The 21,009-nt window shown below is 35.3% G+C and overlaps 4 protein-coding genes across 17 annotated transcripts; 1 reads left to right on the plus strand and 3 right to left on the minus strand.

The window, feature by feature from the left end:
- Positions 1-1,107: 1,107 nt before the first annotated feature.
- LOC105131637 (tyrosine--tRNA ligase, cytoplasmic-like) lies at positions 1,108-4,217 on the minus strand. Its single transcript, XM_011034699.1, has 10 exons — positions 4,047-4,217; positions 3,793-3,943; positions 3,160-3,449; positions 2,978-3,074; positions 2,653-2,758; positions 2,477-2,559; positions 2,173-2,318; positions 1,787-1,892; positions 1,435-1,494; positions 1,108-1,244 (listed from the first exon to the last, which is right to left on the minus strand). The coding sequence occupies exons 1-10, from the start codon at positions 4,139-4,141 to the stop codon at positions 1,224-1,226; spliced, it is 1,155 nt and encodes a 384-aa protein (XP_011033001.1). The 5' UTR covers positions 4,142-4,217; the 3' UTR covers positions 1,108-1,223.
- Positions 4,218-6,325: 2,108 nt separating this feature from the next.
- Positions 6,326-8,588, plus strand: LOC105131640 (uncharacterized). 2 transcript variants are annotated; one of them, XM_011034701.1, is made up of 2 exons: positions 6,326-6,696; positions 7,592-8,588. In XM_011034701.1, exons 1-2 carry the CDS (start codon positions 6,664-6,666, stop codon positions 8,486-8,488), a joined length of 930 nt encoding a protein of 309 aa, XP_011033003.1. In that variant the 5' UTR covers positions 6,326-6,663; the 3' UTR covers positions 8,489-8,588. The 2 variants fall into 2 exon arrangements, with proteins under 2 accessions (XP_011033003.1, XP_011033004.1); XM_011034702.1 differs by having other exon boundaries at positions 7,643-8,588.
- On the minus strand, positions 7,638-11,494 carry LOC105131639 (galacturonosyltransferase 8-like). Its single transcript, XM_011034700.1, has 4 exons — positions 11,456-11,494; positions 10,757-10,949; positions 9,320-10,558; positions 7,638-9,244 (listed from the first exon to the last, which is right to left on the minus strand). Exons 2-4 carry the CDS (start codon positions 10,904-10,906, stop codon positions 8,969-8,971), a joined length of 1,665 nt encoding a protein of 554 aa, XP_011033002.1. The 5' UTR covers positions 10,907-10,949; positions 11,456-11,494; the 3' UTR covers positions 7,638-8,968.
- A 3,728-nt stretch (positions 11,495-15,222) lies between these two features.
- Positions 15,223-18,745, minus strand: LOC105131641 (mitogen-activated protein kinase kinase 5-like). 13 transcript variants are annotated; one of them, XR_843474.1, is made up of 3 exons: positions 17,565-18,745; positions 16,995-17,126; positions 15,223-15,817 (listed from the first exon to the last, which is right to left on the minus strand). XR_843474.1 is itself a non-coding variant. In XM_011034706.1 (3 exons), the coding sequence occupies exons 1-2, from the start codon at positions 18,636-18,638 to the stop codon at positions 17,021-17,023; spliced, it is 1,086 nt and encodes a 361-aa protein (XP_011033008.1). In that variant the 5' UTR covers positions 18,639-18,745; the 3' UTR covers positions 15,223-15,817; positions 16,995-17,020. The 13 variants fall into 13 exon arrangements, 12 of the variants coding, with proteins under 12 accessions (XP_011033008.1, XP_011033007.1, XP_011033016.1 ...); XM_011034706.1 differs by having other exon boundaries at positions 16,995-17,036; positions 17,569-18,745; XM_011034705.1 differs by having other exon boundaries at positions 16,975-17,036; positions 17,569-18,745.
- Between the last annotated feature and the right edge of the window lie 2,264 nt (positions 18,746-21,009).

Consider the following 21,009-nt stretch of genomic DNA (forward strand, 5'->3'; position numbering starts at 1 on the left):
CCTTGAAATCGTCCAAAACTCCCTTTTTAAATGCATTTTTGGTTTGTTTTAAACGGTAAGATTAAAAGACTTGATGACTGTTAAATATAACCAAATCATGCAAGGATTTGTGGTTTTAGATTATTTTAATCATCAGTTCTTGAATTTTATTCTATCTATTAGATTTTAGAACAAGATAATCGAAGAACTCGTGACAATTTTTCAAAAATCCAAAAAGGGTTATTGATTTTGCTTTTTTTCACCAAAAAAAATTGCAAAACAAAGAAAGTTCTGTTCTATTTTTCAAAATTTAAAAACAAGTGGCACAAAGTGATTCCAAACACTCCCATAATTTGTCATTTGTAATAAAATTCAAGTAGCTTGATTGATCACTCTTCTTGTTTTGTGCCCACTATCAACTAGGGCATGCTGTCAATCCCAGTTTGTGAAGCTCCCTTGCATCCCTTTATAGCCTTCCCTGCTTTAAAATTTCTTGAGCAGAAACTGTAAAATTCGTGTTGTTACCAATACTTCTACAATCCCTTTTCTGTTTCACACGTTTCAAGTTTAAATGTTGGATATGAATTAAGTTAGCAAGTGTTTTTTTTATAACTAGGTATTTTATAAATATTATTACGAAGAACAGAAAATTCGACCAAGCACGAAAGCCAAGATCTGGTTATACTTCATCACACAGTGTTAAACCTGAACCAGGCCCGTCCGAGGATGAAATAGAGACCAAACGAACCTGTTGAGTAAGATAAAATATCCTTCTTACTGTCCTTCAATTAAAGGAGTCGCATGATCAGAACTAATAAAATGGAGGAGCTGATAAGAATCTTTAGCTGGATTGTGTAACGAAATGATGCCAAAACAACAAAGGATTATAATCCACATTTAACGTTAAAGTCCTTCATAGGGTCACTGAGTTCAAGCCAACTCCCTTATTATCCCTGGTATTTCAGCTAGAAATTGACTGAAAGAAGTGGCATGCGACCTTATTCAAACTTTAATGACAAACACGGAGAAAAATTGAGACAAAAAGAAATGCTACCAAATTCTTATCTAGATTCTGTGATTTTCATGAAAGATCAAAGGTTTTCTTGACTGTTGGTTTCAACTTTCAAATTCTGAAAAGTAACCGCCAAACATAAATGACAATCTTTATTAAATAAGTATTTAGCAATTTACATTTAGAAGTGTTAAGAATACAAGTAGATCAGGAAATCACATGCTCTTCCGCATCACCTTGTTACTCTGTAACCCTGCATATTGGAACACCAAGACATCAATTTCACATATAAAAAAAAAAGGCCCACGATGATTGAAGCATGCATTTTAAAAAATAACATGTCCAAGTTACTTTCTTCTCTTTTTTATTCTGTCCTTTCCTTTTTTTCTTCGCAGTTGTGCCTGTTTTGCTGAAAAATAACAAAGAACAACAAACAAACAAACCTTGACTCGTTTCAACAGATCTTTAGCCTTGGGATCTTTGCTAAAATGATCACGTACAGGCTGCAAAAAATGTAGTATTTAATTAGCTTGCTGAGCGAGTTAGGATAGAGTAATTTCAAGTAATTATACATCATACAGCATCAACAAACTACAGGTTGTGTTTTTAACTGTTATGGACACTCAAGATCCTCCAACAGTAACAGTGATATAATAGAGAGGAAGGCAAGGCACAAATCTGACTTAAAAGTTCTGGTCAAGAATAATCAGGACATAATCGTAAGAAAAAAAAGAAAGAGTTGTCTGCCATGTGAATCCACTTTCTCCCATTCAAGTCCCCTGAAGTGAGGTTTACCTGCAGTATTGTATTCAACGCTTTCGCAAGAGCTGCTTTCAGGTCACCCGGATGTAATCCACCACTTTCATAGTCAGCTACCAGTTCTTCAAAGCTTTTGTAGACCCTACATTAATATATAAACCGGGTACATGAAAGAGTTAACTCATGCAGGGAAATAATTGTCATATTCATCAATACAAAAGAGTTAACTCACACGATTACTATATAAAAACAAAAACAAAAGAGTTAACTGTTTAAAAAAGCATGAAGCGACAATAACGAAGTTTCCAACATTCGAGAAATAAAGAACAAGGACAATAAATGCAAGAACTTGCTGAGATGCACTCTTCCTGAAAAACAAAAACAAATAGAAATGAAGCAATTAGAAGATAAAGAGAACTTACTTCTCTCCACCATTTTCTGGATTGCGTTCCACCTTGAACTCATGGAACCATGGGAAGATAATGTATTCAATGTATTCCAGACAAGGATTGCCCTCGGTAATTTGTGGGGGGCAATATGCCTTCTTTATCTTAGTTTTCACCTCTGCCTATGACACAGTAATTAAAAAAAAAAAAACAAGGCATAGAAAGTAAAAGTTAACCATGCACTGCTGCAATTTGCAAGGAATCTTTATATTTTCAGGCATGCAAATTCACTGACATTGCAACTTCTCTTAAATTCTCCATACATAAAACCAGAACATACCTCTTCATCCTCCATGAAGATGGAGGAAGATGGATCACTTTTTGACATCTTTTCTTGCCCTTGCTGTAAACCAGGTAGCATGTCTGCATTCATGAAATGTGGAGTCAAACGTACTTTATTTAAGAAGCTAAATAATATCATCACACAAGTTTTGAATAGAGGAATTAGGAGCATACGATGAGATAAAATGATAGGCTTGTTTTTCCTCTTTATGTCATCACAGTATTCTCTTGCAAGGACGTTCACTTTCCGTTGATCCATCCCCAATTGACAAATGTCAGCCTGTTGAGAATTTTGGAGAGGTAGGAGCATATGATGACAAATGTCATGTGAAAGTGATTTTTGGAGAATTTTGCACGTAAGAACACGAGAAATTGGTTTAATATTTACAACTATAAGCACAAGCACCTTAAGAAAAAAATGTCATTACACATGCCCAGATTGAAGAAATTGATTAAAAGAAAATTCCAAACTCAGATTTACAACTGCAAGCACAAGTACCTCGAGGAAAAATATGTCTGCACATTGCATGCATGGGTAGAAAATCTGGGCTGCCGTTAGCTCATCCTGCTCACTACGGCCCATGATTTGAACACATCTAAGGACCAAAATGCAACCTTTTATTAGTTCCCTATAGAATCACGGACTATGGAAGCATCCAATTTTCAAGCTCTATCAAGTACCTCATTATCCTAGGAAGCTTGTTCCTGCGAGCTATATCCATAACAAGAGGCCAGTATTCATGAGCCCTGGAGTTGATTTCGTCGGAAGACCACAAAAACTCGACTTTATCTCCATCAATATCCATCCCAACTGCCTTCCATATCTCGATAAGATATTCCCCCACAGTTTTAATTTTCTTCAAGTCTCCTCCCATTTTGTTATTTAGTTGCGCAAACCAGTCAGCAATCCAAATTTTCACTTTGCAACCAGCTCTAGTCAGCTTGTTGACATTTATTGTCTTCATAACTCCCTGTTCAACAACAGTAAAAGCACACATATAAAAACTAGACTGAACAAAAGCTCTAAACATAAGCTTCAAGGCATAAACTGAGTCAAGTGAAGCAACCAAGGCGCAATTAATAGCAAATGCCTCCAGGTTGACAAGGCAAAGCTAAAATTGAAATCAACACTACTCCACAGATCCTTAATCAATAACCACTTGACAACTTTCTCAAAAAGATGTAGCCTTTAAGCCTCAAACTCATCAATCATCACAACAAAGGGTAACCAAGTAGACTAGATTTTCATTACTAACAGCAAAATATATGAGAACCAAGATAAAAACAAGATTGAAACAACAAAAAAGAATATACCTGAGCAATGTGCATTCTCCCAGAAGGTTCAAAACCATCATAACAAATGGGTAGCGGTTTTTTATCAAGAAGATTACGTAGTTCATCTTCTTGGATGCATTCTTCACCAACGCTTCTCACAAGTTGAAACCTTTCCTCTAAACTCATCACCCTGAAAATAAAAACCCATTAAAGAAATCCAAAACAGATTAGAACTTTAAATGAACGAGTTAGAATTTTGACCAAACAAACAAATTCAAAGAAAAAGTAATTACTGGGGTGTAGAGGGATTTGATGAGGGTGAAGCTGAAGGGGTGACAGAGAGGGGTTGCATCTCTTCAGATGGAGGGGTTTGGTCATTCTCTTCCATTGTTGCTGTTGATGCGAAGAAGGAAAGGTCTTGTCTTTCGGGTTAGCAAAGGAGGCGGTCTGTTATTGAATGCTGCTGGTTTCAATATATAATGTTGTTTTACAGCAATATATTAAAATTATTTAAAAATATATATAAAAAAATTAATTTAAATACAAAAAAATAAAAAATTAACAAAATAATAATACAAGCAGAGCTTATAAAAAACCGTTTGTTCTTTTTTTTTAAAAAAAAAAAGGGTGCAAAGTTAAAGGGAAAATAAGTTTTTACTTTATTTTTATTTATAAAAATATAATTTATGTTCTAAATTAGTATAAATTTTTAAATTAGGGGAACAACTAAATTATTTTTATATATAATAAATAGAAACATTGATTCCTTAACGATAAACCAGGAACTCTCTCCTTCTTTTTTGATACCATTTCTCTCTCTCCTCTCACGGATACAATTCTGAAAACAAATTAAAGCCTAATCTGATATTTCTAATCAATATGTTGAAATAGTTGAATCCAAAGTGGTTTTACTAAGGATATATTATGGGAATCTTTTTCCTTTTTCTGATCTCGTATTATTCTCATATCTCCAATTAAAGTAACTTTAAATTTCTGTTTACTCTGGAATTATTCTCTGTTTGTACAATATATTTCATAATAACTTAATTAAATCTTATTATTTTCACATATTTTTAAATAATAAAAAATTAAAAAACAATATTTGTCATGCTTCCGAATGCCTCTAGCATCAATTATACGTTAGTAAAGAAGGTGAGCTGGAAGAATTTGATACTGGGTATGATATTCTTTCTAATGGTGATGATGCCAGCCCCCCTCGCCTATGATTCCTTACAAGAGCAAGCGATGATAAAGGTGGGTTTTTGTCGATGATGACCTCGATATTCTGATGACTGCTAGAAGTGCCATAAATAGGAATCTGGAGAGTGATGCGCCTAGCATTAGATGCAGCAGCAGTGGCGCCGGCGACGATAATGCTAAAAGCATTTTGTTTTTGATACCATTTGTTTTTGAAAATTCTTTTTAAAAAAATTTAATATTTTTTATATTTTTAAATTATTTTAATATATTGGTATAAAAAATAATTTTTTTTTTAAAAAATAATTTTATTTCTTATGCACAAACCAACAAGGTTTCATCTACCAAGTATGTTAATAATTTTGCAAATAATCTGAATATGTTTTGTTAATTTTGTTTTGACACCTATGTAAAGTATAATGAAATTATAAACATTATATGATAAATTATAGGAGGATTAGGATAACTTTTTTTAAAAAAAATAATTATAGCTTAGTCTCTATTTTACATAAAGGATTAATTATATCTGTAGTTTTATACTAGTTTATAGCTTGCGTTTTCGCTGCAGGTTGAGCTTAGATTTTTTGGATGGTAGATAAATAATATCTAGATAGATTGTTAATTATTTTTTGACATTGGTTGAAAAACCCTGGCCCCCACTTTTTCATTAGAGTTTCATACACCCATCAAACTTATAATTTTTAGATTATTTGGATGGAATTTATTTTTTTCATATTATTATATAATGAAAAAAATACAAAAACTGTTTAACCTATAGCTTTTTCTGTTGATAAATCCTATTATTTCTAATTTATTTTATAATTTATTTCCTCCACCATTTCGTGTCCTTGTTTTAATTTATAATCTGAAATGTATAAAAAATAAAATAAATTCATGAGAGATAAATAAATTTTATTAGGAAAGAATGCGTTTTTTGGAAAATAAAATCTTGTATGGTCAACGTTGGTTTGATCACTTTTTAATTATTTTTATACTCATTTATGAAATATAGATGACTAGTTTATAATTAATTGTAAATTTTAGGTAAATATATTATTGTAAAACTCAACCCTACTGATGAAGCAGGAACTGAATTGATTGTAGTTAAAAATAAATTATATAATAAAAAATGACTTAGTTTAATATGTTAAAAAACTCGAATGAACTCGTAATATAATCATTTCAAAATAAAAAAAAAAAATTGTGAGAAAATTAATTGTTTTCTCAGTCAGGTTGTAGCAAGATTTCATTTTTATAGCATCACGTGTTTTTTTTTTTTTTCCATTAGGATTTTTTACCAGTTTAAACCATTAACAAATTTCTAACGTGTACATGGATCTGCCCCCTTTCCATGATAAAGAAAAATGGTAAGAAGCTAAGATCTATCTCCACAAAGGAAAACAAATTAATGGGGCAATAAATTTCCCACCCCTATTCCATATGAGTGTTCCTCAGCTCTCAGAAACACTTCTATGGTAACAAAATAATATTAAGAGATTCATGGAAGCGAGGGAAGAAGATGAATGGTTCTTCATAAAGGGGAAGGATTTGACACCCATCAAGTTTCTTTCGCTACAAAACCATCAAATCTTGAAAGAAATCTTTCCTAAATGTATTAGGGTTTGCCCCTCTACACAAGACTAAAAATATTCTGGTCTTCACCCTTGCTGCTCCTCTCAAATTAAATAGAATTGTAGGAGGGAGTCATTAATTATGGAGGAAATGAGTGCTCCTTGTGGTTATGAGGTGAGCCTCTTCAATGGTTTGTTTTACGTTAAACTTATCTCTAACTCATGTTCTGTCCCTCTAGATTTCATATGCATGTCATATACCATCACTAAAGTGGTCTTGTATAGATAGATTACCATTGCTATTTAATTATGGCATAATATATTGGTTTTTAATCTTGCATGTAAGTATCAATTTCTTGATGATATCATTGTTTGAAATATATTTAGAGATTAATCATGCATGTTTGTTTTGCAAAAAATATTTTACTGAAAAAAACTCTTATGTAAAACTTTTTTTTTTTTAAAAAAAAATGAGTTTTCTTCCATTGTTTGGATGTATCAAGACAATTAATTTTCTATAATATATATATATATATTAATTTTCATTTATAGTTTTTGAATAATGATTATAGAATAAGAAAAATAGTAACTTTTATAACAAAAATAATAATAATAGTAATGATGGTTGCATCTTATGATAAGATATTGATTTTTATAATGAAAAAATAATGATTACTTTAATTATAGTGATTATATTGGTAGATTGTATCTATTAACTTAATTTTAAGCGTTTGTTTCACGTTAATTGAGTCTCAAAACAAACATGCTCTAAATAAATAGAAATAATCTAATTTCTGACTGACCGCACCATATTGATTTTTCTGCTACTTGTACTGTTCCTGCTTGCCTGGTGCCTAGAAATAGTTGCTCATCACATGGATTCATTACAGACTACTGTTTATGCCAATGGGGATCCATGATTTTTCTAAAAGAAGGTTAGGCGTTGGTATGCCCACCTTGAAACTATGGGGCTGTTTTTTCGTTTAAATGGTGGAGCTTTTGCTCTTCTCTAGTTGAGGAAATCCCAAGTGATATCATCTGCTAAACTGCCTGTTATGGATTTTTGGCAGAGCATGGATGACCTAAAACATAAGCTCTTGTACACAACTCTTGAACTGCAGAAAATGAAAATGAAGGCGAATGTGACGCTGAGAGAACAGAAGGATACTGTGCAGCATTTGCTCAATCTCTTAGCAAATGCTTACAAAGAAAGAGATGGAGCAAGAGATCAGCTACAGACATTGATTTACCAGTCGATGTCTTCTACATCACCTGGTCAGATTCTTTCTCGAGTCCTACCTGAAAGCCCCGTCTTAAACACGACTCCGAAAGCAAACCTTAGCATATCAGAATCCAATTCTGAAACATTCAATCGACTGTCACACTGTTCATCTTCTGTGGATTCATTCTTTGATGCTGGTTCATCTCCTGATTTCCCAAACAAGAACATGGCAGGATCGAGCAAAATGGGGTTATTGAATCAGCCTTTTGTTCAAGAACAGCAAAATTGGACAAAATTCACGGGTTTAGTCTCTTCAGGAGGTAACAATGTTGAGAATGACAGGGGCATTGCAGTGATTGATTATCTTGCTCAGGGAAAGGTTCTGCCTCAGAAGGGAAAACTCTTGCAAGCCGTGATGGATGCCGGGCCCCTGCTCCAATCACTTCTCATAACAGGACAACTTCCTCAGTGGCGAAATCCTCCTCCCCTTAAAACACCTCTTAGTATTTTACCAAATTCTAACAAAGATGCGTATGTTCATCAGAAGCCATATGCAAATCCAATTTCTTCTGTTTTGAGGGCTTCAAATTCGTCACCATCAAATAGAATGAATCATTTATTACAGTTCACGTCAAATTCTACAGGAGCTCCTTCATGCTCGGGATGGAGCAATGCAAGGATTATAACTTCATCAGCCAAAACAAACTCTCAAGTCCCACTTTACAAGCGACAAAGGTTGATGTGAAGTTATAAAATTTTGCCTTGTCTTTATTGCTTTCTAATTGTAACATTCCAAAGTATGAATTTTTCCTAGCTGGCGGAATCAAAATGACATATCTCTTTACATTGTGCTTGATTCACTAATACACTTTCTGCTTGCCCATTCCCTCAAGCCAACCAGACCCTCCCTACCCTACCGGTAACTTTTGCTTGTGTTTCTAGGACTACACCACTACCAAATCATTCCAAACGTTCATAAATGAATCTCTATTATGCTTAGAATGCATGGTTTCCTTTTCTTTTCTTGTCAACGAACAATGAGGAAGCTAATATATTATGAATATAGAGGATGAGAAGCAAGACGAATGAAAACTTGGGTAGATCCAACAATCTAACCAATAATTTAGTTCCAACATGCTTAATATTCCTATACTTTCAAAATAAAGTAGAAATAACAAACAATTACTTGTTTACACCAATCGAGGCTTAAGATATGGCCATTTGATTAGGGGGCAAAGTTGCAGGCTCGGAAAAACTCCAGATCATAGTCGACATACTTCGTCCAAAGCGGTTGGTACCTAGGAATGGCGGTGGCAAGCCAAGGTTTTGAATCTCCATTGTAGTGAATAACTGCAGCATTTTGAATCTTCTCCTCGCTAAGTCCTGGGTTATAGCCTAGCCCTAGAACATGCCATGACTTGTCTAGTGGCTTTGTTGTGGAATAAAATGTGATTAAACCAGGTGGCAGTGTCCCCAACCTCCACAAAGTTCGATTCCCATTCTGCAACAATATCAAGATCAATAGTCAATAACCACACAAATAAGATCAGAACTCAAGAATAAGGTAAGTATTTACCAACTCTTGCCAATAATGATACTTTTCAGTGCAGTTGTCTCTTCTCCAGGCATCTAAATCAAAAATGTTCATTCCATAAGCCCATGCACATGCCTTGGGATCGAACGTCTCCTTAATCAAAGGATGATCAAACTTCAAGTATTTATCATATCGATGGAATGACCCAAAACATGTCTCGACCGCTCCATTCACTTTCCCATCCATGTCAATCTCCCACAACCCTGTCAAGTCCTTTTGAACCACTACATCATCATCTAAAAATAAAATCTTGAGCAATTTTGGATACATTTCTGGCAAATAAAACCTCAAATGGTTCAGCATAGATAAATACTTGGGGTTCCTGAACTTTAAGTTGCTAGAGTCGGTTGTCGAGTTTTCGAGTCCATTCCCATAATAATATCCCAGCAACTCTGCAGATTCCTGTTGTCGAAGCACTGGCACATAAGATGAGTTCAGGAATTTGTAATCTTCAACTGCTTTCACTTCAATGTGCGTCCCATTGTGGTCTTTCAACTTGAACATCACTTCCATTGCTGCAAGAGTTGTCCTCTCTGTCACAATATGTAAAACATGTTTCCATGGCTCCTTTGCGTTTTGCACCAATGAATTCACCACCACTGAAGCTGCAAGAACATTATCTGAAAATATAGCATAATGGTAAAGATTTGGATCTTCAAACTCTTGCCGTGGCTGCCGTGACTTCGTCTGTCTGTTGATGTAACGAATAGGATTCTCAATCCTCTCTTGCATTAACCGCAATGCAAGGCAATGCAAGTTTCTTGGGATTGCTTTTGCAGCAATTGATTTCGCGAACTGACCTTTAGTTTTCATTTTTGTCATCTGTTCCTCCAAACCAAAAATTGTGTCTTTCAGTTTTTGAATCTTGAGTTGACTATCAAAAGACCCTTTTGATTTAGAGATCAATTGCTTAGCAAATTTAACTCTCTCTTTCGCCTCCTTTAGAAATCGGTGCACCAATGCTGTATTGGAATCCGAAACATCACAGTGAGAAGCCTTTTTTATGAGATCTGTGAAGTTTATCGAAATCTCAGCAAAATTCCTAACAAGCTTAGAGTTCTCAAGTTTTAGTTTCCGAGCTATGGAACCATGCATAAGCAACAAGCCTTGGTAGTCAACCATTGACCGCACAGTTTCCTTCAACTGGGCCTTGAGAGCGTTTGATGTGAGAGAAAGTGGATGTCTCCCGTCATTACGTTCATATTGTTTCAAACCTAAAACCTAACGAAAACATAAAAATGTTAGTGATAGCCATTAACAGTCCTACTTCAAAAGGAAAGGAAGATATTTCATGCATGTCTACATTTTCCTCGTAGAATTATGGTTTCATCTTTCAAGACAAATTGTTTCTGCAAAATCTATATAGTTTCTTTTCTGATATACCAAACAAATGTACAAACAGGGAGAAAGAATACTTACTTCATGGTCAGTGGGACTGGAAGAACCAACATGAACGTTGAGAAGGAAGGAGCAGGTGAAGAAGAAGCAGCCCACAACTGCAATGGTAGAGGCTAATCCCTTGAAGGAAAAAAGGAAACTCAATGCCACTCTTCTTCTGCTCCTAGCCATCTCGCACACCAAAATTTCAGAGAACGAGAAAGCTATGGCTGTCCTGTATGGTATAAAGGCAATTAAATAAGAGTTTAAGCATGGGTAAATCTGTTAACATCCAATTAGAAATCTTATTTTATTATTATAAAGGGAGTTAGAGAGCAAGATTAACTGGTATCAACCATGGTTGTTGAGGTGATAGTTATCTTAAAATTGTTTTGATAAGGCAAGGCAAAATTCTGATTTTATCTCTTCAATCTGGCAAAGCTTCACCAGCCCAGTTACCTTTATCCAAAAAACTATAGAAGTTACCTGCTTAATGATTAGCCAGAAGTGAATCTAGGGGGGACTCTATCAGAGGATTAAAACCACTAAATTTCTCACATGGGATAGAAGGCAGAAAGTTCTACACACTGTTCCACCATCTATATTGCTCTCTGCCCCAACTAAGAGAACTAAATTGAAAAAAACAAATAAAATAAACTAAAGATGAGCTAACAGGATTCCCAAATTCTGTGCAGAAACGTGGGATGTCATCATCAAAGAGTAAGAACGGAAAACAAATACCTTAGCCCGTTATTTCTAACAGGATCAGTCAAAGCCCAGGAACTTTCCAGCTTTGCGCACAATAGGTATTAGAATTGAGCAGCCGCAAGGTTTCTGGGCACAAAACAGCAATAATTTGCTCCAAACCAACGCCACCTGGATCAATGGATCTCTAGTTATCTCTAGTTATCATCTGTACCAAGAACCATACCAGAAAATTACGAATTAAGCGGTTTCACATAGAAAAAAAACTTGGAAAAATATCAAGAAAAGGTACAATTTTAAGCTCAAAACTAAAAGATTTTCTGAACAATATCCATCCAATTAGCAACTTGGATACAATATCTGAAATCCTAAATACCTCTCTTGGCAACATGACTTGGAATGATTAAGCAATCCATTCAAACACTTAGTACAATCATCGAGGCTGAGATCTCTGGTGCACTGCACTATACCATACCTCATCTCGTTCCCAGTACCGTTATAACAGTCTCGGACAAACATGGATTTCGACTGTCCGACAGATTCTATAAATCTCTGTAAAAAACCATTCACCAAAACATCGGCCGTTCCAAGTCTAGAATTGTTGTAAACTTAACCGTATGGTTGAGTCTCTAACAGACGAGGAAGTTGCGATGCGTAGCATGCATTGATCATACCATACAAAGGCCTCGGAGCTGTTAGGACACAGCTATAAGAAGTCGCAACTTGCTTTTGCGATGCACTCGCGACATAGACTAAGGGAGACATCTCCTCGGCAAAGATAAAGACCATAAACTGTGTCTGGCTCGTGGCCAGGACTATAATTGTAAAATCCAGCATTGCTAGCATTCAATCTTAAAGATGAGAGGACAGCTTGAAGGTTACTGAAAGGTAAGGTGTCGGCAGTGGCTGTTTTCCTGGATCCACAAAATGGATCTACCACTGTTGTTGCTACAACATTTTGCTTGGTAATAAATATACAAAGATTGAACTAAAAATAGCCCCCCAAACGATCATGGATGGCATTTTTATGCATGATTTCCTTCTTTCAAGGCATGAACTTTCCTTATATATATATATACACCTGCACCAGAAGCTACAGCTATCTTTCAAAAACCACTGCTACTATATATAACACAGCTATTTTCAAGGCAATTAATACAACCTTTTGATGGAAAATGAAGGTCAAAAGGTGTGATGCTGCCTGACATGATCTTCTGTATTTGTTAAGGGACAGGGGATTATCTGAATACAACCACCAATCCATCATCTTCTTACCATATGAAAACACATTAGCTGCTTCTTTGTCTGGATACTGTTAAATAATATTTATGTAATCTTATTAATCAGCTGCTTCTCTATCTGAATACTATTGATGTCACTTCAACGGTGCATGAAATCCAAAAAAGCTCATGTGGGTTTAATTTAGGCGCCCCCCAAGTTGAATAAATGGGGTTATTTACATTAGCTATCTATAATCTATATATAATATTAAAGCATAAACAATTCAATTAAGATCAATTAATCATTTAATTAAAATATTAGAATGAAATGAGGATTACAGACTAGAACAAGTCGTATTTCATCAGTTTCTGCAATTATTTTAGAGTGAGATATTGTCTTCCGCTTCTACAGTATTACTAACAGATAAAGTCGGTCAGTATATTTTTTAAAATTAAAAAATAATTATTGCAAATATAATTGTCATTATTATTTAATCACCAACGGAATTACATACAATCTTTTGTTAGTTGCATATCAAATTCATCAAGAAAAATATCAGTAATATTTTTATCAGTGATATGTCATGTTAACAAGCTAAAATGAATAAAAAACATTTATCAAATTTTAATAAACCCGGACCACAAATCATTAATAATAGTTTTTTTAATGTATTCGCTTCAGTCTGTGAGTGTGAGGTTAAATGGGAAGAACTATTTGTATTGGAGCTATGGAGTATTTTTATTTATGAGCCTTTGGTAAGATTTAAACCGAATGACTGGGAATATAAATAACAACATAATATTATTTTGGTAAATTTAAAAATTATAATAGCGTTCTGGTTATTGGCCAAAACTATAATAAAAAAAAAATACAAGGATTAAACTAAAAACAGCCCCCCAAACTATAATGAATGGCATCTTGATCGAAGCGTGATTTCCTTCTTTCAGGGCATGTATTTGTTTGTGTGCGTGTGCGTGTGCGTGTGTGTGTGATGTTTTATATCTAGGTAAATAACGTGGTCAATCCAAATAAAAAATTACTTCAAAGATTATATAATTATGACTGCAAATGAGAATTTTATCTTTTGAAATGACTTTGAGTTTGGGGTATAGATAGAAAACCAGTAGGACCTAACAACTCTCAACCAGCTGGTGATTTAGATAACTTGAACAAATCAACCCCGTGATTCACCAATCTAAAACTTTTTAACTTGAACAACCCCGTGATTCACCAATCTAAAACTTTATTGGATGGGGTTGAGTTTTATTTGGATTGTATTAATTTTTTTTATCAAAACAGTATTTTTTAAATAAAAAAAATCAATTGAATCGTCAACTTATCCGTAATCTTGTATGAATTAGCATAGCACCAGATTGCATCTTATAGATATGGTATGGGGTGAAAGAGCAAATTAGGACTATTCCTGTAAAAAGAGAGAAAATAATTGACTCTTGAAGAAACGAAGAGGTGAAAGTTTAAAAGAATGAACTTAAGCGACCAAATGTCAACACCTTGTGGAAAAGATATGTCCTTGTTATTTTCGGGTGCTAGCAGTAAACTATAGACTGATTAAGAGAATGTTGATTAAATCATACGATCATTCCATATGGCTGAGGGATTCCTTGTAAATATTAGCTAATGTCAATCCCCCAAGCCTCAGATAGATGATTTTGCCTTTACTTTTTCCGTTCATTCTCCGTTTGCAATAGATGCAGCCACAGAATAGCAGTCATGCTACGGGAACACCCGTGGTTCCTCTCTCAATTCCTGAAGTCCTAATTGACTTGCTAGCTCCTATATGAACCTGAAAATAATGTTCATGGATAATTACTTGCCTCTGATTCTTGTTACTGGGGAAATAACAAGTGCTACTGCAAGCCTGCAAGCTAGCTTGGTTTTGTGGATATATTGGAACCAAGAATTGAGTTTTTAAACGAAATAAGAGGGAAGGTAGAGATTCTCAAGGTGTCAAGGTATGTCCAAATATCAATTCGTGGACAAGCGCAAATTTCTTTTTCCACCATGTAAGTCAATGCAGAGACATCAAGGTTCTTAAACTGCAGATGAGCCGAGCCATCAGCAGCAATTCCAAGCCCGCTAACTATTGTTGGACGTTAAAGAACTATCAATTAAGAACATGTTAGCTTGCTGAAGGAAATGATTAGTGGGAGATTTGATGAGGTGATCATGCCAGTGCTTCCTAAGTAAGGTCATTAACTTACTATAATCAAGGTCCATCTCTCACCAACTCAATCCATACAATAATGGAGAACGGGAAAACAATCTACAAAAATAGCGCTGCCTAACTCTCTCTGTAACGTGCAGGTATGCTCCCTTGTGTTCAAGAATAATAGACCATGAGCATGGCTACAACTGCACTTGGCCCTTCGATTGAGTCCATAAACTCCCTGGCTTCTCAAATGTTGTGGCATGACTTCCGCCCATGAGCTTTTTATGGCTTTAGTGGTTATTTCAGTAGATTAGATATGGCGTTCTCTACACGCGAACGTAGTTTCCAGGCTAAAGGATTGATATTTCTCACCAAATGACATGATCTAAAAGGTGCCCATACACTATACATAGAATGATGTGAAATAGCGAAGGGAAGATTTAGCCTAACAGAGAATTTAGCCCTGTAGGATTTGCTTTTATGTGATTATCATGTTTATGGATATATAGAAAGAGAATGAAGAGCTAAAAGCACTTCCACTTTGAATACAAATCGCACCAAATCTTTGCCAATTCAACACGTTCGCTGGCCCCTACTAGTAGTCGTCTAAATGCTTTGAGCACTTATAAGATAAAGAAGAAATCTCAAGAAAGCAACGGAGACCATTCATGCACCAGGAACCAGCTACACTTGCAGGAACAAGGATCCAAAAAGCGAAGAGAATATATGCCAAATGCCCTTTTCATTGAAAAGTACCCACCAGATTGATCGACAGATTCATACCCCGAAAACTACGGACAGTGTAGACCATGTTGGGTGAGTGGTTATTCAACAAGTGACCCCAAAGTTGTGAGAAATTTTTTATGCTCTTGCTATGGGCAAGTTCACTCAAGTCCAGTGGCATACAAAAAGAACGGTGCTCAACTCATTATATTCTTAAGGTAAGTAACGTCTTGCATGGAAGCTAGCATCGCCAAGCCTAGCCCATGTGTGCTGGCCTGTAAAAGCTGGCAAAGACAGCGAAGGAAACTATCAGTCAGATTATATGGTTAACAGTTAACCCTCTCCCTCTCCCTCTCCCTCTCCCCCTCTCTCTCTGTGACTGGAACCTGAACCCTTTCTGGCTACAGGACCAAGTCCAGCAGGAAGGATAAAAACTAGGAAGTGGTCCTCAAGGATGACGCTGAAAAAGGCAACAATAATAACCATCCCATGTAATGCAAACTTTAGCATTCATTTTTTGGTTTTGTTTTGGCAGCTGCCTGCAATGAGAGTCATGAGTAAAATCTTACTAAGTGAATTTAACGGGTTCTAATATGTAGCAACATTAACTAACTAGCAGAACAGATAACTGTGTGTGTGTGCGAGTGCCCATAACAACTCATCATAGCATTTGCAAACAACTAGCCCCACATCCAAAAAGAAACACAGACAACTATTTTAAGCATATTTAGTGTATAGATTTAGCTAACACGGCAAAGCTGTCCTGTCATCTCCAAAGAAAGCAAAACTTTCTAACACGGCAAATATGAAGGACCGGACCGGACCATTTGGGTAAGGGGGGAAGCAAAAGGCGTCTTTTAGAGCATTTACAGAAAGCTCTATCATGAATCAATTAGATTAGTTACTAATTAAACACAGTCCAATAATTATAAAACATCCCCTCCCAACTTTTTGCAAAATCATGGAAATGATGAGAGTTGAACGTAGGTTTCCAAACATCCCTAATCTAACAAGATAACCAAAAATAAAATGCATCATAAAATGGCTGCTTATATAAATTTTGATACTTGAACAATATTTTCAACAGTTATGTTAGCAGAAAGGGTAACGGGTAAAATCACATGATTGATACTGACAGGGGAAATTGAAAAGGACGAAACGATGGTACCCTAGCATGGCCATACCAAACATGTTATGCTTTGCTTTTTCATTATATTACAGTTCACTAGGACACATTGCTTTCAAGAACAATACACATCGTATTCTGGCTTTCCAGCTTGTGGACCTGTGGTTCTTAACCAACCATACCAGCAGCACAAACACTAACATTCAGATACAAAGGAAAAATGATATTTGCATTGCACAGTGATATCTATAAAGATGATAGTATTGGATAAATAGAGAGAGACTAATGCATTAATACTACAAAGCAGAACAAAACTTAATGTCATGTATCCATACAAGTTTGCACGATTCCTTCTGAATCTTTACACCCACCTGGAACTGTAAAACAGAAATGGCAAAAAATTAAAAATTAAACCACTCATCACTAACAAAAATCAAACCTTCTTTCTTAACTATATCTTCAAAACCCTGAAAAACAACAACAACAATCAATCACTCACTCAAAAAAACATTGAATTACTAATCTGATTTGATTAAAACTCAGAAACACAAACTCCCATGTTCTCGTTCCCCTCCTAAACATCAAAATCCAAATGATCATATCAAAACCTGCCAAAAACTAAAACAAAGTAAAAGCAAATAACAAAAGAAACCAAAAATAGGGTAAAATTATCTTTATCATAATCATAGGCATCTTAATCTAATTCAATCAAAACAAAAAGGTTCTGTAACATTTTCCCATTTCCACCTAAAATAAAAAATCCAAGCCCACCATATCAAAACTCACAAAAAACACATAAAGAGATAAAAAGGGGAAAATTTTCACATTAATATCATAAACAACAACAACAACAAAAATAACCCACAATAGTAACATGAAAAAATCAATAAAAAAACTACAACTACCTACTAAGCAATTGGCCTAGGAGGCGGCGGCAACATCAAGCTATGAGTACCATTTCCACCACCCCCCTCTCCACCTCCACCTCTTCTCACAATAAACGGATGCTGCAACAACTGATTGGCAGTCCACCTCCTCGACGGCTCCCTCTGCAGGCAACAAGCAATAAAATTCCTAAACTCCCTTGATGCACTCGCCGGCGCCTCCGGTGGTTGTGACATACAAATTGCGCACATTAAACTTGCCCAATCCCCTTGTCTTCCTACACCAAATGGAAACCTCCCTAAATAGAACTCCAAAATGCTAACCCCTAAGCTCCATATATCCCCTGCATACCCATCATACAATCCTTGATTCAGATCAGTGTTTATCCTTTCTGGGCTCATGTAAGCAATTGTTCCTACTGAGCTATTGCAAGGATCCATCGTCTGTGCTAATATTCTGCTAACCCCAAAATCAGCTATCTTCACATTTTTTTTAGAGTTCATTAACAGATTACTTGGCTTAATATCTCTGTGCACAATTTTCCTTTTATGCAAGTAGGCGATGCCGTTTAATATCTGCCGTGCCACGTCAGATAGATATGCCTCGTGGTTTATGTGGGTCCCTTCTAAGGAACCGTTGTCCATGAATTCTAGAAGGACCTGGATCTCACCGTTGTGATCGAACATGTCGTGGCATTTAACGACGTTGGGGTGGTTGACGTCGCGGAGGATCTCGATCTCGCGGCAGATCTGGTTGCGAACGGAGTCTTCGTGGTTGCCGTAGATGACTTTGAGAGCGTAGAGGCGGCCGGTTGGACGGTGGACGACTTTGTAGACGGTTCCGCCGCTGCCGCTTCCGATTCGGTTGATTCGGTCGAGCTCGGAGAAGCTGAGTTGAGCTCGAGCTGAGGAGACGGAGGATGAAGAGGGGTTTGAGCCGACGGAGTTGGGCGGGAGAGGGAGGGGGACCGCGAGGGCAGGGTCGCGTTGTGGGAGAGGGAGGGTTAAGTCAGGGCGGCGACGCGGTCTGCTGTTGTTGGTGTGACGATTAGTGGAGGAGGGGGGTTGTGGTGGTGGTGGTTGATTCGATTTCATGACTCGGTGAGTTGAGTCGGATCTGATGAGCTGGGGAATTTTGAGAGGGAGAGGGGGGATCCTTTGGTCCGAGAGAGGGGCGGGGGGCAATGTGGGCGATGTCAGGGAGGGAGGGAATCGGTACTTTAAAGGGGGAAAAATTTCACGCGCTTTGGAGGAGAGTGGGGGCTAGGGCCAGTGAGGGATAAGTGGGGTCCAGCGAGGAAAGGTCAGAATAAGGGCGTGAGTACGGTAAATGCGCGTGAGGGGCAGGGTTTTAATTGTCTGCGGGTGAAGACATTGGGTATCTCGTGGAAATTTTAAGACTTGTTTATGGGTTTTGTACCCATTATTAAAATATTTTTTAATGAAAAAGAACAAAAAATCTACTTTAATGCTTGTCATGCTGTGATTTATTGTGACATTCCAGGATATATTTTCTCTTGTTACATGTGAAATTATATAATTCCAAGAGTATTGCCGCACTGTACTGATAGGTCGGAGTATAGTTGTTAAATTTGACTCCTTTGGTGGATTGATTTGAAAAGCTCACCATAAATTTTGATATTGATTTTAGCCCAACTTGATTTGTTTTATTCATGATTTAGTTGAGTAAGACAAATCTAATACTCTCTATTAAAACTAGAAAATAAAAAAAATAAAAAATCAAGCAATGTTGTTTGAATATAAAAAATAGAAGTAACTTGGGGTTTATCATGACAATAGGATTAAATAAATTCAAGTTCAAAACTTTTTTTTATTTTATAATATAGAAGTTATCAGTTCAATAATAGAGAAAGTTATGTACAAGACTGTGCTAAATTACAGGGTTTTTTTTTTGCAATAAATAATGTTTAAGTGATATAAACACATTTTTTAAAAATTAGAGCAATTAACAATTTTAATTTGAGTGGCAACACTAACTTATTAATGTTAGTTTTATTTTAATTACATGATAAAATAAAAGATAATGATAATATATAGACAATTTTTTATAGAAAACATAACAACACCTTCAAAAAAAAAAACAACAGAAGCACAAAATTAAATGAAAAAAACTAGGACGAGTCAATAGGCACTAAAAAATATAATGGATAAATAATTAATTACATAAAATGATTTAAAATTAAAAAATAGTTGTTAAAATGATAAAAATGAAATTGGAAATAAAAAATAAACTAGAGGGAAACTAGATTTTTTTTATTGGATGGTTAAATTTAAAAAATCTAAAAAAAGGGGGAATAAAAAATCAAGGAAAATTAAAAAAAAATAACATAACATAAACTTGGATTGAAAAGTAAAATAAAAAACCAAAAAAACCTGTATAAAGGAATCAAAAAAATAATAATAAACCTATAGAATATAGACCATATAAAAAAAAGATATGAAAAATTAAAATTAAAAGACCAGATAAAAAATAAAAACACTAAAAAAAGGGCCAAGGGATGGAAAAATATATTAAAAGAAAAGGTGAAATAAATTTTTGTCTAGAGAGTTAGATTGAAGAGAAAAATAACTCTAACAACAAAAATTAAGGACCAAGTTAAAGATAACAATACAAAATAAACTTGGATTGAATAACAAAATTGAAAAAAAACTTTTATAAAATGATTAAGTAAAAAAATCAGAAATTAATAGAATAAGAATCCAATTGAAAATCATAATATATTATAAATTAGAATTTAATAGTTAAATTAAAAAAATAAAACTTTTATTAATGAGCTAATGACATTATTAAAACAAAATAATCAAATCACAAATATAAAATAACAAAGAAGACCGGTCAATAATTTAGGGGAGAAGAGGGAAAAATAAAATTACCGACAGTAAATTATCCATTCGTCAATGACACTCCCCAAACCTGCTAAAAAATTAAGTTTGATCAAAAGAAAGCACTGCACGGCTAATAACTTTTTAAAATTTATTATTTCTTGATTATGATAAAATACAGTAACACTCTTACTCTTGATTAAAAAAAAAACAAAAACAAAATAAGCAACTCCAAAGGACACGAGCACCATTGACTGAAAGCTTTTTTTTTTTTTTTCATGTACTGAAATGGCATATTAGTAATACAACTGTAACCTAAATTATAAAAACCCGATAATACGCCTGTACTAACGGCAAGTGATTTTTTTTTTATCTCCGGGGGGGCAATTTAGTATTTTCATTGCTCATGTAAAATAAAAGGAACGCAGGGTCCTTTGTTATTTGAATAAGCGATAGATTAGTAATTTTACCGTTGCCATAGAAATGTTGCAGTAGAGAGTGAAATGTCTCTAGTGATACAACAAAACACCATTCAAACCTCCTTCACGACAGTTCTCGAGATACATGAGAGTCGCCTCTTAATGGTTCATAATTACAATGGAGGAAGAGCCCCCCCCCCCCC

Source organism: Populus euphratica, unplaced genomic scaffold (assembly GCF_000495115.2).
Source record: "Populus euphratica unplaced genomic scaffold, PopEup_1.0 scaffold24.1, whole genome shotgun sequence".
Lineage (NCBI taxonomy): Eukaryota > Viridiplantae > Streptophyta > Magnoliopsida > Malpighiales > Salicaceae > Populus > Populus euphratica.

What these genes read in the sequence shown, in the direction of transcription:
- LOC105131637 (XM_011034699.1), bottom strand. Translation starts at nt 4,141, where the DNA reads ATGGAAGAGAATGACCAAACCCCTCCATCTGAAGAGATGCAACCCCTC. An exon ending in GGAGAATGCACATTGCTCAG is followed by an intron (nt 3,450 to 3,792) that starts GTATATTCTTTT and finishes GTTGTTGAACAG; the next exon opens with GGAGTTATGAAGACAATAAA. An exon ending in CGTTGAATACAATACTGCAG is followed by an intron (nt 1,495 to 1,786) that starts GTAAACCTCACT and finishes CATTTTTTGCAG; the next exon opens with CCTGTACGTGATCATTTTAG.
- LOC105131640 (XM_011034701.1), top strand. Translation starts at nt 6,664, where the DNA reads ATGGAGGAAATGAGTGCTCCTTGTGGTTATGAG. An exon ending in GTGCTCCTTGTGGTTATGAG is followed by an intron (nt 6,697 to 7,591) that starts GTGAGCCTCTTC and finishes GATTTTTGGCAG; the next exon opens with AGCATGGATGACCTAAAACA.
- LOC105131639 (XM_011034700.1), bottom strand. Translation starts at nt 10,906, where the DNA reads ATGGCTAGGAGCAGAAGAAGAGTGGCATTGAGTTTCCTTTTTTCCTTC. An exon ending in CCAGTCCCACTGACCATGAA is followed by an intron (nt 10,559 to 10,756) that starts GTAAGTATTCTT and finishes TGTTTTCGTTAG; the next exon opens with GTTTTAGGTTTGAAACAATA. An exon ending in ATCATTATTGGCAAGAGTTG is followed by an intron (nt 9,245 to 9,319) that starts GTAAATACTTAC and finishes ATATTGTTGCAG; the next exon opens with AATGGGAATCGAACTTTGTG.
- LOC105131641 (XM_011034703.1), bottom strand. Translation starts at nt 18,638, where the DNA reads ATGAAATCGAATCAACCACCACCACCACAACCCCCCTCCTCCACTAAT.